The sequence below is a fragment of the Cotesia glomerata genome, linkage group LG5, assembly GCF_020080835.1.
Source record: "Cotesia glomerata isolate CgM1 linkage group LG5, MPM_Cglom_v2.3, whole genome shotgun sequence".
Classification (NCBI taxonomy): Eukaryota; Metazoa; Arthropoda; class Insecta; order Hymenoptera; family Braconidae; genus Cotesia; species Cotesia glomerata.
The window spans coordinates 11,741,047-11,757,316 of NC_058162.1; the positions used below are offsets into that span (position 1 = coordinate 11,741,047).

Below are 16,270 nucleotides of genomic sequence, written 5' to 3' on the forward strand. Positions count from 1 at the left end.
CCCGCCCCAGTTTTTTGAAACGTTGAAGTGCGTTCGCTACACTAGTCGTCTTGTTTTTTATCTCCTTGTGGATGTTGACCTTTGACTGAACGAAAACATTTAACTCGCTGGTCAGCTTCTCTAGGCGTTCCAACGCTTGTGACCGCTTCATTTCAGCGCTCGTTTTAATCGCTGCTTGTTGGGCATGTAACCCGTTTCCACTCTTGTTTGTTTCCTGTGGGTTACTCATACTTTTTTGATTTACCAGCGCATCGTATGGAGTGGAGCGGGTTGTCATAACTAGGAACGGATGTACCCTCGAAGATAGTACTCCTACCCCAGTTCCCTGGGGCCTAGCCGACACTTAGCCAGTCCCGGAATACACGGACGGACTAGACTCGCTCGGGGCGGTGAAGATTCCGATCTCTAGCACTCACTGCGTACTCCCTGATCAAGGCCTGAGGTGGCTGGCTCCTGATCTACTGCTGTAACTTACACCTCGGCAGAGCAAGCTCACATCAGCCGTGGCCTGCGTCGTCGGAAACTACGACACAGGTTCCGGACACTCCCAGTGGGTTACAACAGAGAACGATCTTCTTCTTGCTAGGTCAGTTAGTGTGACCAACCCATTAAGGGGAGTTTTGTCCACGGGAGCGTATTTTATTTAGCTCCTACCCTCTGTACCTTGTCAACTAAGAGACTCAGTGTCATCCAAGGACAGCGAGCGTTCTCCCATCCGCTCGGGGAGACACGCCCGGTAGCAGTATCTCTTCTGCCCCGATGTGTGTGTGTGTGTGTGTGTGTGTGTGTGTGTGTGTGTGTGTGTGTGTGTGTGTGTGTGTGTGTGTGTGTGTGTGTGTGTGTGTGTGTGTGTGTGTGTGTGTGTGTGTGTAAGTATGTGAATCGCTTATAACTTTTGAACGATTGAACCGATCGGAATCTACCAAACGGAGTTCTAAAGAGTTCCCTCAAACTTAGATTTCCTATGAATTTGAATCGATTCGGACCAATAGATTTTGAGAAATTTTGAGAAATCTAAAAAAAAATCGGAAAAAAATTTTTTTTGATAGTGGTTTTTTTGGAATAACTTTTAAACGGCTTCATCGATCAACTCCAAAAACTAATCCACCTTTGAGCTTAAAAAACCACGGCGATCACCACTAATCTGGTCAAAATCGGTTGATTCGTTCGAAAGATAGCGTGAACGAAAGAAAACCGAAAAAAGTGTTTTTTCAGAATTACTCCGAAATTTTTCGTTTTATCAATTTAAACTGAACTTAAACTGAATTTAAACCGAAACATTCTTTATGAAGCTTGAAAAACTGCGTCGAATGCTACCAACCGCGTGAAAATCAGTTCATTCATTCAAAAGTTAATGCGATTTGAATATTCAAAAAATAGTGTTTTATTAAACTTCTATCAAATTTTTGAGCTCAAAAGCATACAAAAGCTATTTTTTGAGCTCGGAGAGCTCAAAATAACACACAAATTGTAATTATGAGCTCGAAAAGCCCAAAAACGTCATAAGTGCAATTTCAAGCGTTTAGGTATAGAGTTGGCGGGAAGTTACAGGGATGGCCTTCAGGGTCAACCGTTTTCCTAATTATTTTTTTCATATTTTTATTATTCTCCTTTTTTTTTTTTTATTTTTGTATGAACATAAATATGCCCCGCGGATAGAACTGTAAGCATCGATATTGTTTAGACTTGCACAAATTCCAAATTCCATCGAATTTGCCTGTATCTTTCATTCATGTGATTTTTCTAGCTAATATTCATTGTAACTTTTAATGTGTAATCATTATAACATTTCCGTGGCTTTCTTCCAAAAATTAATAATAATTGACACGGAGAAAAAAATTTGAAATGAGCATTGAAAGTTTTAGTTAAAGTCATTGCAAGTTTTAGTTAAAGTCAATGGCCTTCAGGGTCAACCGTTTTCCTAATTTTTTTTTAGTAACAAAATACAATTTTTCTAATAAAAAAATGCCTGGGACAGCAAAAAACATCCTTACAGAGAATCACCCATATAGCAATATCAAAATTGGCTTGCATTCAATAAATATAACAGTTATGAGATAGTTTCCGCTCATTTATGAGACGAATTACTCGATTATATGTCTGAAAATCTTCTGTGGAGTGTATTATATCATTTTCATTAATTTTAATTCCTTTATTTCCAGTAAACTCTGAGGAATGGGATTTTATAAGTTGGAATTTGATGAAATAAGTTTAAAATCGCTATTTAAAGGATTAATTTTACGTGTCTATTAGGAAAGATCTATTGTGGGTCTTATTGTGGGTCTGAGAATCTTTTCGGAATGCAGTCTGAATTTTACATGAGTTTTTTTCTTCAATTTTTCTAAAATACCTAGAAATGAATTTTTAAAAGTCAGAATTCTATCAGATAAGCTGAATATAGCATTATATCAGATCGTTTCGTCATGTCCATAGAATTTATCATTCGATTATGGTCTTAAAATCTTCGGTGGAGTATACTCCTTTTTTTTTTAATAACCAGTAGACACCAAAAAAAGAATTTTTAAACGTCAAATTTCCGCCATATAAGTCGAAAAACGCTACACATAAAGCTGTTACTCAGTGTCCATAAGGTGGATCAATCAATTATGGATCTCGAAATCTTCTATGGAGTCTCCTCTACAGCTTATAGAAGTTCCCTTCCTTAATTTCCAGTGAACACCGGGATTGATTTTTTAAACATCAAATTTCTGACAAATAAGACAAAAAACGCCCTTCACGGGGTCGTTACTCGGTGTCCATAGGGTTGTTCGATCGATTATGGGTCTGGAAATCTTTTATAGAGTCTCCTCTATGATATCTATGAATTTCTTTTCTTAATCTCCAGTGAACACCGAGAACTGAATTTTTTATAAGTCAAATTCTCGACAAATAAGTCAAATAACGCCTCTTATGGGGCCGTTATTCGGTTTCTATGGGGTGGATCCATCAATTATGGGTCCTGAAATCTTTTATAAAGTCTCCTTCATGATATCTATGAGTTTCCTTCCTTAATCTGCAGTGGACACCGGGACTGAAGTTTTTATAAGTCATATTCTCGACAAATAAGTTAAATAACGCCTCTTATGGGGCTGTTACTCGGTGTCTATGGAGTGCATCCATCAAGTATGGGTCTGGAAATCCCTCATAGTGTCTCCTTCATGATATCTATGAGTTTCCTTCCTTAATCTCCAGTGGACACCGAGAACTGAATTTTTTATAAGTCAAATTCTCAACAAATAAGTTGTAACGGGTGTTTATGCCGCTCAATTGGCCCCTTAAATTAAATGAATTGAAATAATAAAACTAAACAAACGAATCTAAATTAATAAAATAAATAAATTTTCATTTAACAATATAACCGGTATTTTTTAATAACAAAATCAGTTTAACAATTTGTGCACACACTCACTCACACTATAATTAACTTATTATCTAGCGACGCGGAGAAATAACTGCGATACAAACGATATTTACAACGATACCTTTCCAAACGACGATTCGATGACAAGCTGGGATGTTGTAACTGACGGTCTCCCATAACCTGATTAAATCTACACGGAAAAAAAAATTTCGTTCTGGTAACGTAACTGTAGAGTTACCACAACTATACACAGTTTACTGTTCGTTGTAGAGTTACAGTAACAAAATATTATTTATTTTTGATAACTCAATGTTGTTGAGCTCTCAGAGCTCTACGGGATTGTTCTCAGAGCCAAACGGTATAGTTGAGAGCGCTCTACGTTGCGCAGTAGTAGAGTGCGCTGACATATTTCATAACCTTTTAAAATGCCAAACATAATTATTTTGTTACTAATCTATATTATTAAAAATATATGAGGACAATTACTACTATAACTACTATAACTACTATAGAGTTCCTATAGCAAAATTTTTTTCTCCGTGTAGTTGAGCTTTTTCTAACTAACGGTCTCCCACACCTGCCTAAAACTAAACTTAAAATTACTAGTCCACCGGACGACTGAACACAACTGACTCCACACACTTTTAACTTGATTTTAAGTCCACCGGACTACCAATACTTAATACACTATTAACACTCTCTATCACACATAACCCGCACGCACACACACTCTGAATTTACTTACTTAATTTTATAAAAATTATTAACGAAATTCATTTCCAGAAAATTACTACATTAACTTTCAACTTAACTAATTCAGTCATTAGCTAACAATTAAATTGTAAAATATTTTCACAACTAATAATATAATCATCAAAAATCTAAACTAAAAACCGACGCCTAAATTTATTCCAAATCAATCACGAGTTTAATACTCAACATTAAATAAATTTTCCGGAACATTCGACTTATAAATCTATTCCAATTTAACTCGTTATTTTATTATTAAATAATAAATAATTCGTATTAAAATTCATCAATTAATTTTAACTAACTAAAATTCCCGGACTTAATAATTCACGTTGTTAATTAAATTCTAAGGGATTTTTTTAAGATGATGAAATTAAAATTATTAAAATAAATTTTCCAGAACTTCAATATTCAAAAATAACCGCGTGGAATTTTCCGATTAAATAAATAATTTATAAATAAATTATCTCAATATAAAATAAATTAACGAAAAATTATCCAGGGGTAAATCACTCTTAATTGCGCCAAAATTATATAATCAGTTCTCAATAATTAATATATTGTTAAATAAATAATATTTTCGTGTAACAAATAATATTAAATAATAATAATTCAATTGTTCTTAATAATTTCCGAATAAAATAATTGCCAGGAATTTGCGCGCTCAAAATGGACGCCGGCATTCGTTAGTGCGTAGTAATCTTTGACCTTGGGTATACGTTAACTGCGTTGTACAAATTCAACCGACGCTTGACTAATCCGTGAGAAGGCAATGGAACTTTCTCGAAGAATTTAATTCTCGGTTTTATTTTATTAAATAAAATAGTTGCAACCAAACCGATTTTCCAGATGTTCAGAATTAATTATAATTAATCGAGTAAATTAATAAAATAAATTCTCACGACAATTAACACCACAAGGTCCTTGAGCAGTCCTCGGGTATAAACCCCCTTGAGGAATCTCAACGGCAACTAACGAATAAAATTTAATTGCAATAAAATAATTATTGAATTATTATTAAATAAATTATTAATGAACAATTAATAACCTAAAAATGATTAATTAATTAAGTGAGAAGTAGTTTAGATGAGCCGAGTATATGACCCCGCGGTTCATCTATGTAGAAAGTCTTAATACCTTGTAAAATTTAATCTGAAGAAACTCCCTGGATCCAGTGGACTTCCTTCTTTGGACTTTCTTGCTGGCACCAGTTCGATCATTCAACTACTTCTGCTCGCTGCACGTGAGCTACTCAACAAGTAAACCCCAAAATACCCCCACTTATTACTAATAAGGTCCCGAAGACCGAGACGCGCCAGTGCTGCGTCTAATAGTTATCGATCTCCGATAATTTTATCGATGCAGGGTAAATTACCCTGTTACACTCCTCCCTGCCAGACCAGCACTGGGGGTCTCGATCTTCAGTTCCCACCAGGGATACATGAAATGAAAATTCGACACAGTATTATCAAAACTGAAAAAAGATTTATTGGACCAGGCTACAAGTCTTCATCGTGGTCCAGTTGTAGGACATCATCATCGCTGTCCTCACGGTCGTTAAAGATCCTCTCATCCTCCACCCCCGAGTCCTCGGAAACCGGCTCTCTACTGCCCCCGATCTCCATGGCGGCCCAATTGGGACCTGGAAGCTCTCCCTTCTTCCTCTTCTTCTTCTTCTTCTTTCCCGTCTTCCGACGGACAAGAACGTTACTCGGTTCTGGCCATGGCATCTCCTCGGCACGTAGGGTGCCGGTCTCCATCACTCCAGTTCTAGCGGCCCGCTCCAGTGCCTCCTTGTACTGGCTCGCCCTGTAGGCGGCGAAGGCTGGTGACAGGTGTGGTGGATACTCAGGAAGCTTAAACGTAGACGTTGACGCTGCCTGAGTGTCAGTAGCGGGTTGGTTCCTAGCTGGAAGCGCTGCAGCCTCCACCACCTCCATGGGCGTTGGCTCGAACGACGTCGCAGGTGTTGTGCGAGCTGGAACGAGCCTCGAGGAGACAAACCGTCTCCTGGGTGTTGTTGCAGGTGGTTGAGACCTCGTAAAAACCCTGGTCCTCACGGATATTGATGGATGTGTAGGCTTGTTCGCCACAGTCGGTTGACGGCGAGGTATAGCCCCCTTGGACACGTCAAGGACGTGCCCGGGTATATTGCTACTACCTCATTTTTAAGATGTTCAAAGTACATAGTGATTGAAACTATTAATTCTAACTGTTTATTATATTGTTAAAATCAATTTTACGATTTTATTTATTACTAGTAGTCTGCCTCGGCTTTACACGGATATTCAACGAAAATTTCAAAATTAATTATAATATAATATAGCCTATGTCACCCGGAGATAGTGTGGCTTCCCCACAATCGAAGAATTTTTTAAATTGGTTCAGTAGTTTCGGAGCCTCTTCAATGCAAACAAATAAACAAACAAAGAAATAAATAATTAAATCTTTTCTCTTTATAATATTAGTATAGAAGTATAGATTATTCATATTGAAAAAAATAATTCATTGTAATAATAATAATAATGAATAAACTCTAACACCGTTGCATTATTTTCATCTATAATTAATAAAAACCATTTTTCTTACAAATGTTGCTAATTATTCTCACGATTTGTATCCTATTTCCACCTTTCAATTTGTTTCCGAAAAATAAAAGAGAAAATAGAAAATAATTTTAAAAAAATTGAAAAATCTCATAAACAAATAAGGTTAAAAATATAAAAAAAATAGATTTGAATAGTTTAATTATCAAGTAACAAATAAGTTCTGAAGCATATTAGTCATAACATTATTTGTTTATGAGATATAAGCATTGTAAGAAATATAAAATGCAAATTTTCATAAATAAATGCGTGTAATTAAAAAACTAAAAGAGATAAACGTTAGGTTCAAAATTTATATAAAAGCTTAGTTCATACTGTGTAAAAATGACTTAAAGGTCGAAAACTGTATCTGCAATAGTTGCAAAGTTACAGTTTTTTGTTTGTTGACAAATTGAGTCAGTGCTTAGACTTTGTCGTGCTTCAAAATCCGAATGTTTTTTAAAAAATCGAAAAAAATTTTTTTTGCCATTTTGTTGTAGGTTGCTGTTTTTGTAATTTTTTTTATCTTTTAGAAAAGAATTAAAATAAAAAAAAAATTGTTGATAACAAATTGTTAAATAAATAAATGAATAAATTGTTGACAAAAAAAAAAAATTTTTTTTGCCATTATATTTAGAAATGAAAATTATGATTTAAAAAAAAAAACGATTCCTTAATCATTTATTTAAACAATAAAAATATGAAAAAAACGATTATAAACAATAAGATATTGTTTTTAAGAAAAAAATTTTTTTTTAAATCAATTTTTTTACGCTAACAATGTAGTGAAAAAAAATTTTTCAAAAATATTTAATTAATTCATTTGTTTATAAATTTTTGATAGACAAATGGCATAAAAAAATTTGAAAAATAATCATTTGATGCCTAAAACGAATATAAAATCAGTAATCACTTAGATTTAAGAAAAAAAAATTATTTAACATACATTACTTAAATTTTTAATTTTTTTGTTGCTTTAAAAATTAATAATTAATGAAATAAAAATGTTTTATAAACTTTTATAACGCCATATCGTTGAGTATGTTTATAAAAAGGGCTCCAAGAAACAAAAAATTTATAGATTAATTATTTAAACTTTTATACCGCCTTTTATGACAAGACAAACCCGTAAAAAAAATGTTAATTAACAATTGAATAATTTTTTAAAAAATGGTGATACAACTTTTATTACCGCGGAATCATATTGTTTGAAGTGTCTAGATGACACCAGAATTTTTTCAAATTTTTTAATTAATATTTAATAGCTTAAAAAAATTATTTATAAACTTCGCTCACTAGAGTGGCGGCGCGCGCATGCCGAAACTGCCGCGCAAAAGCCGATTTTCAACGCTTAATTAAAATTATAAAAATTGGAGCTACAATTTCGGGAGTCGAGAACTTTTTTACTAAAATTTTCTGCTCTTTCAGAATCTTTTTTAATATTTGAGCTATCACTTAAACTTTTTGATATTTTGCCAAAACCCTGATAAAAAAAAAGTATTGAAACAAAGAAAAAAGTATTGAAAAGTATTGGTTTTCTAGTCAATCCAATACTTTTCAATACTTTTTTTTTTGTCTCAATACTTTTTTTTATTCAGGGAAAGCTGGACGGCTAATTTTTTTAACAGTTTTTTGTTAATAACAATTGTAATTTTCTTCTCCAGAAAAAATCTAAAAAACGTCTTTTTCTAGATGCCATTCCGGATCGTTTAAGCCATCGACCATATTTTTAGGAGAAAGAGCTTTATTTTTCACAAGAAATCAACTTCTCGACTAGACTATTATTTTAAATGAAGTAAATATTTCAGTTCAAAAATAAGTTTTTGCTTGACTGAGTTTTGTTTCTTCAAAATGATTTTCTTGGAACAAGACTCTTCTCTTTAGCCGAGTTAACATTATATCATTAATGCTGAACAAGTTGGTGTATTAAAATTGAATTTCTTTTCATCTGAACCACTGTATATTCTGTATCTGATCAAAAATAAGTTCGCCCGGGAAAAAAAATCTGGAAAACGATTGATTCTGCAGGCCATCCCTGAAACTTTTCGCTAAGTACCAGTGCAAAACGCTCGAGAAATTATCTATTCCAAAGTTTTGATCATTTCGAGCTCGAAAATCTAGTGGTTGTTGAAAACATACTTTTTTGAGAATTTTTCATTGCGATATCTTCCGAAATAATCAATCATGGGAATTACTGCATTCGACGAAGTTTTTCAAGCACAAGAAGATTATTTATTACCTACCAAACGATTCGAAGTGAAATTTTGAAGTTCTGTTTAAAAAAAAAACGCTTTTTTGGAGTTTACAAAAATAAAAAAAAAAAGTTTGGAAAATCCAAAAGTGCATGACTCATAATGCTCATTTAATTATGAAATATTAATAAAATACAGAATGTGAAAAAAATATGTATAAAACAGCTAAAATAACACGATAATGCGCAAGCGCCTCTAGTGGAATAAATGTACACAATATATATAGACATACAGTCTTCTGGTTTTTGTTTTATTTTATTAAATGTACATAAACGACACTGAATTATCAAGCCATTCGCATTCGGTGACCTACAATTCTTTCAAAGAATAAAAAAAAAAAATTTTAACTCAATTAATGCATTTTTCCGTAAGTTACAGTGTTTTCAGAGTTTTATACATGACGGACAGGAAAATTTTTTGAACTATTTTGATGTTTTTTTCCATTTCTATTGCACTAAATTAATTTTTGAAAAGTGTCAAATTGATATCCATTGTTATCTTGACAATAGTATGTAAAATATATTGATTCCGTGAACTAACAAGACTATAATAATAAAAATAGTTGCCGAAATGAGGCGAAAAAAATTTTTCGATCGTAAAGCACTCTCTGATGCTTCGCATAATGATTCGTGCAATATTTCACGAACGAATTTTTTAATATTTAAATATTTCGCTAAACGACCCAAGAAAAAATTTAGAAGTTACATAAAAAAAAACATTTTTCCAAATTTTTTCGACAACGATTTCTCTTGAACGAATGAACTGATTTTGATGCGGTTTGCGAAAATCAATGTTGTTTTTTAAGGTTAAGCGCTGATTCGTTTTTGGAATTAATCGATACACTAGCTTAAAAGTTATTGTCAAAAAACATTTTTTTGAAAATTTTATTTTTGAGATTTCTCAAAATCTACCGAGCTGAATTTATTTAAACTCACGTGAAATCTAATGGTACTAAAACTCTTTCGAATGCCACAAACCCCGTTTCGATTGGTCAAGCCAATAAAAAGTTGTGAGAAGTTTACATACATACACACACACACACTCATACAATCATACATACATACATACATGGATAAACATCCCCGTATAGAAATAGTCAGACGAGCTTCCTAGGGTCTCAAAACGTGGAGATTTGATGATGACTCAATTTTCGAAAACTGGGGTGAAACCAATAACTTCCCAATTTTTTTAAAACCATTGCCTTTCATAGCGGAAAGTTATAAAGTTGATTGGATTACAGAAAATATTTTTTAAAACCAAAGGGTGTGTGTGTGTGTGTATTTGTGTTATTGTTTGGGTCCACTAAACTCAAATTCCCTACAAATTTGAACTTATTTCAAGCTTGAAATTAGTGGTAAGTTTCAAAAAAGGTCTGCAAAATTGACTGCTTTCTAGTTTTTTTTTTTTTTTTCGTTACAGAATTTTTATATCTACTAAGTAAATAAAATTCCTTTGCGAAACCAGTGTAAAAACCGCAATGTATAAATTTTAACGGAAAATAGTTATAAAATAGGATAGAGAAATTCGTTCTATAGATTTTTATGAGTACCTGACTTCGTATGAGATAAGAAAAGAATTTTTTCAACTTTGAAATTTTATATCTTGTTCAATATCAACGTCTCGACAAAACTAATACATATTTCTATAGAAATTTCCACTTAAAACACTTTCCACTTATAATTTTTTAATTATATCATATTATTTTTTGATAAATTTAATTTTTTAAAAGTTATTCAACAGTGAAATAAAACTTACAGTTACTTTTCAAATTCGCTTACTTTAAATAACTATTGATTGAATTTTTCGATACATACATTCTTAGACCATCTATTATATTGCAGTGAGTTATTTTTAATGCGTTAAGAACTATTATTTTATTTTTAATCGTAGTTGTATCTTTCAAGATTATTCACAAACAATTTATTACAATACATTTAGTAGAATACCATACTTAGATAAAATTATTAAATACATGTTTGAAATGTTTTCTTATAGTTGAAAACAAAAAAAAACATTTTTGAACTGATAAAAATTTTTAAATTAACATCATCTGAAACTATTTTTATTAATATTTTCAGAATAATAATTAAAAAAAATAAGTTTTTTTTTGTGAATTAATTAATTAAATTTATTATTTATACTTTTTATGGTTAACTTCATCTCAAAATTGTGAAAAGACGGTACATAAAATCTTTGAAATAAAAAAAAATGCTTGATCGTGGAAGTGAAGTTTAAAAAATAATAAAAGTAGGTAAGAAAGAGTGACGTATATAAATGAGTGAAAGAACAGAGGATAAAATAAAATGGGGGTGTCGCTGAGTCACGTAGCGGTAGCTTCGTTTGTGTAAAAATCAGTCGGCAGTCGTTTGTAGAACGTTACCACACCCGTTATAATTTGAAACCACAATTTTATACTATAGAAAGTCTACAAAATATTCTCCTTGTCATATCGAGTAGTTCTATTTTATTATTTTCGTTTTATTCATTAATGGTAATACTAAGATTCAATAGTTATTAAAAAAATATTGCTTCTGGTAAGCCAACAAAGAATTTATTAGCACTAAGGTACGAATTTTATCTCATAAATTTTAATTATTTTCGAAATGTATCGATTGTTATTCTCCGTGAAAATTTCACGTCAATTTTCTCCGGTCATACGCATTATTTTTAATTATAGTACATATTACTAACCGACCATTATAATTGCTCAAAATTATTGCTTATTATAATTTCGGTTTTGAGTCAAAGAATATATAGTATATTCAAACAAATTCATGTGTGACATTATAAAATAGAACAAAGGTTTTATGCAAAAAAAAATACTATCAGTCGAATGAGTGGAGCGTCAATTTAAAAAATTTTATAAGGAATACATTTTCTCAATTAAAAAACGGTAATTTCTTTCGATTAATCACACATAAAATTTATGTTGTTATTTACATTTACTAGCATGTAAAATTTTTAATTGAATTAGTGAAAAATGATAAAAGAATTTCATGAATATCCTGTCATTTGAAAAATTGAAATCATATTAATATTATTTTGTATGAAAAAAAAAAAAAAAAAAAAAAAATTTAATCGAAAAAAGCTTGATTAAACTTAAACTTTCAGAAAATTTAAACTTATTTGGTGTGGTAGATTTAAAGAAATCTTAAAAATTTTTTCGAAACAACTTCAAAACTATTGTACTGATCAATTTCGAAGCCCTATCAGCTGATCTACTCAAAAAACACGGTCGATTATTGACTAATGCTGTATAAAATGCAAAAATTTATAATTTTTTTTTTTTTTGTTTTCAGATAACATCGAGGCGATAAGCCATTGTTTAGGAGAATACTCAAAAAGCCAAGGATCATCCGATAATATTACTGTAATTATTGTATTTTTAACACCTCCAAATCAAATTGTTGCGAAGCAGTTTGATGCTCATTCTTTATCCACGGATGTGAATACAATCAACATGGAAGTAAATAATCGGCATATGTCAGATCCTAATTCTCAATATGATGTTGACACAGAATTCATGGAACAACAATTTTATAATAAAAACGACTCTGCTTTTGATGATAATGCGTCGTACGAAAAGTCGTCCACTATAAGTCAAGATGGTAGAACTTTAGGTTACGAGGATGGTAAAAATGATGATCTTGGTCCCGAGACGAACGTTGATACTCTCGATGATGCAGGTGACAATTGTACACTTGTGAATGCTTCAAGAGAATTATTTTCAAATGAAAAATCTGATAATAATCTAACTGTGGGAAATGAACTAGGCGATACATTTTTATGTCCTTCAAATAATACAAGTAAGTCATAAAAACTAATATACTTTTATTATTTTTATGATCTGAAAATTTTTTAACTCATCGAATTCATGAGATCTAATGACTTGTTGCGCTCTACAAATTTTCTTGACTATATACCGCAAAGTTGGAATCGGTTAATATAATAATTGGTTGAGACGGTTTAAAAGATATCAAGAATTCTCAAAAAAAAATTTTTTTTTTAATGTTGCTTGGAATAATTTTCAAATTGTATTTTTTTCCATTTAAAATACTTATATTGAACACGAACTGTAAGTTTTTATTTAAAAAATAGTATATGACATCATACCCGATTTTAATTAGTGTTAAATTCTGAACCTTATTTTCTTGTATATTTACCATTAAAGTTTATAGTTACTCACTTCTTAGAATCTTCTCGTGATTACTAAATTTAAATTATTTTTTCTTATTCTATGACTTACTGAATCACTTGTATAATCAAATAATATTGTTAATAACCTAACTTTCTAAAATGTTCAGTTTTCGCTTAAAGAACTTTCTCTTGAACAATTTCAAATCGTATCAGTTAGTGAACTTAATGCACTGATTGTCACCATGACAAAAAAATATGACCAGGAAATAATAGTAGTATATGCTTCTTATATAGACCAGGTAATGAACTGGCACCAAGATGAGAACAGATTCCTATTACATATAAAATTTTATCTTGAATGGTATATTTAGAGTAACCATAAGAGAAACTTCTGAAAAATAAACTCTTGTTGAACGATTGATGAAAAACATAATAAAAATGTCTTAAAATTCTGAAATTTTGCGACTTAAGAATAGATAAAAAGATACTGCTATACGAGACTGATATTCTGAAAAATTTCATTAACTAAAACGTATATTATATCATATTTTCGTTTCTCGAAAATTTTCCAATTATGTTCCACTTTCCTCCTAATCTAGTGATCCAAATTAATTTAATTACCACCTAATATATTCAGATTTCGTATGATCATAATGATTACAAACTTTTTTATTGCTATTACAATATTACCTATATCTTGATCTCTTTTTTTTTTCTCTTTCAATTTTGAGAAAATAAAATATAAAAAAAACATAGACATTTTCAAATTTTTTTTAAAATTATTCTATATCTCGTCGTATCTATGATATGATTCATAAACATAATGAAAAATATAGTTTTTAATTGATTTAATAATTTTTAAAGCTAATAAATATTTGGTGTCAATCCAAAAACGATAGTGAAATGTGTCCACAAAAGTCTAGCTATTTCTATTTCGTTTTTTCATGTTCTACGGATACTTAAAAACAGATGATTCACGAAAAAAATTTTCACGAACGTCAATTTTTTCAATTTTTTAACATTTTGTGAACAAAATTTTTTTTAATTAACAATTTACATTATTAAAAAAATTATTTTTTTTAATTATTCTATTTTTGGCGTACATTATAAAGGAAAATGTGTTCGATAAAAAATTTGAATATCATTTTCATTAATTTAAATATTTAAACCCAATTTCTAAACAATTACCTTAATAAGCTATTTTCATGATTATAAACATATCGCTTACCCAATTAAAGAATAATTTTATTTCTTTTTATTTTTTCCTTAGCATTAAATTAAAAAAAAAATGTGATTTCTAGATTGAATAATTTTCAAACAGATAAAGAAAACACATATGGTATTAATTAATTAAACTAGTTGTCATTTACATGCATCACACCGATAACAAAAAAAATAACTTAATTATGTAATATTTTAATTAAATTTGATGTGATTATTCTCAGATAATGTTTGCAGTTGTGTTCCATTTTTAAATCATTATATTCTTTTTAAAGTAAACTTTAAGTTTCGATAATAAAACTTTCCAAATGAAAAAAAGTAGAAAAGAAAAATAAATGAATGGAGAGAAACGAATCATTTAAAAACTCTTGGCTTACGCTCATTGAAAAAGGGTATGATTCAAGGTGGTGTGATAATGTAAGATAAAAAAGCAAAATATTTCTAAAAAAAAATTCTTCAGAAAAAAGATTTTTTCAAAATTAATTTTAACAACAACGCAAAGTCCGAAAAATGATTTTTTGTTTTTTTTTTTTTTTTACTTGAATAACAATCTTGACAATCTTTTATTATTTATCATTTAAAAAAAAATAACCATCATAAAGCTGAATTTTTTTACATAAAAAGCTATTATTCATTTTTTTTTTATAAAAGAACTTACTGAAATAAACGGTTCAAATTTTAAGAGAATTTATCTATTTACTTAAAAAAAAAAAAAAATCGAATTATTATAAAGCTATTTATAAATTCATTTCATTCAACTTTTTTACTTTTCGACAGATTGGAAATAGATAAGATAATTTAATTTAAAAAATTAAATATAATAAACGTTTTTATAAATTAAAATTTTGACTGTCAATCGAAAATTCTAAAAGTTATACAATAATTATTAATTATCTTAATTTTCGTCATGTTAATTATCGAATGGAAAATGAATAAAAAAAAATTTGTCGATATATTTTTTCGATTTTTTCTAGCTGAAAATAGGTGGAGCCAATCTTTATGCGATTACCCTCTTTTATATGTATAAAGTAATAATAACACTTAAAAATGTAAATAATACACTTCCCCAAGATTTCAAGACCTTCGATAGAGTTTACACCATGAAAATAATTTTATGTGGTGAAATGACTCATACATACATATATAGTTATCTGTTTACATATGACTCATTCATACATTATTATTATTATTATTATTATTATTATTATTGTAGAAATTTTATTGATTCGATTTTGAACTTATAAAAGTATTCATAGTATTATTTGAAATTGCAAATATTAGAAATTTTTCAAACTGAATTTTTATTTATTTTCCATTTTTTTGAACGTTTGCTTTTAATTCACCATTTAATTATTCTTTTTTTTTATTTTGATTTATAAGCATAGTACCGTACAGATATTTATTAACAAAAATTTTTTTAATTCAGTATTTTTAGAAATTGTTTGAAATCAAAGTCTAAAAAATTGTATAAAACCATAGTTTAGATTAGAATATCATAATTAAAATAACTTTAAAAATGATAAAATTATTGACTTCACGATTATAAGTATAAAATTCTAGCAGATGTTCTACAATGTTTTGAAATCAAAAATTCATTATCTAACAATTACGGACTCCTCTAATGAATTTGCAGAACTGTCAAAAAATGAGTAAAATATTCGGAAGTAGTTAACTAATTAGCAATAAAAAATAAGTAGTAATAGAAAAAATAGAAGATACACTAACTAGTAAGAAAGAAGCTTTCTAGCAATAGCACAAACTATATCTTCAAAGGCAACTACATGAAAATACCAATACATGTTTCATTCAAAATATTAAACCAAATTTAAGTTTCGCGGGCACAGAGACTTCATTCGATAGTTTGCCATTTTGCGCATGTATGTTGAATATAACTAAGGGTAATTTTGTAGACCCATACATCTCAGAGACTGGTTCACTTTTTCCAATAGTTTGGTATAGGGTAA

At 29.9% G+C, this 16,270-nt stretch overlaps 1 protein-coding gene across 1 annotated transcript in view; it reads left to right on the forward strand.

Moving 5' to 3' along the window:
* Window positions 1–16,270, forward strand: part of LOC123264607 — a 97,012-nt gene that overhangs the window by 76,097 nt on the left and 4,645 nt on the right. Inside the window, exon 7 of the mRNA XM_044727956.1 lies at window positions 12,248–12,754. Within this exon, the coding sequence (XP_044583891.1) occupies window positions 12,248–12,754 (507 nt within the window). The remainder of the gene's footprint in view (window positions 1–12,247; window positions 12,755–16,270) is intronic.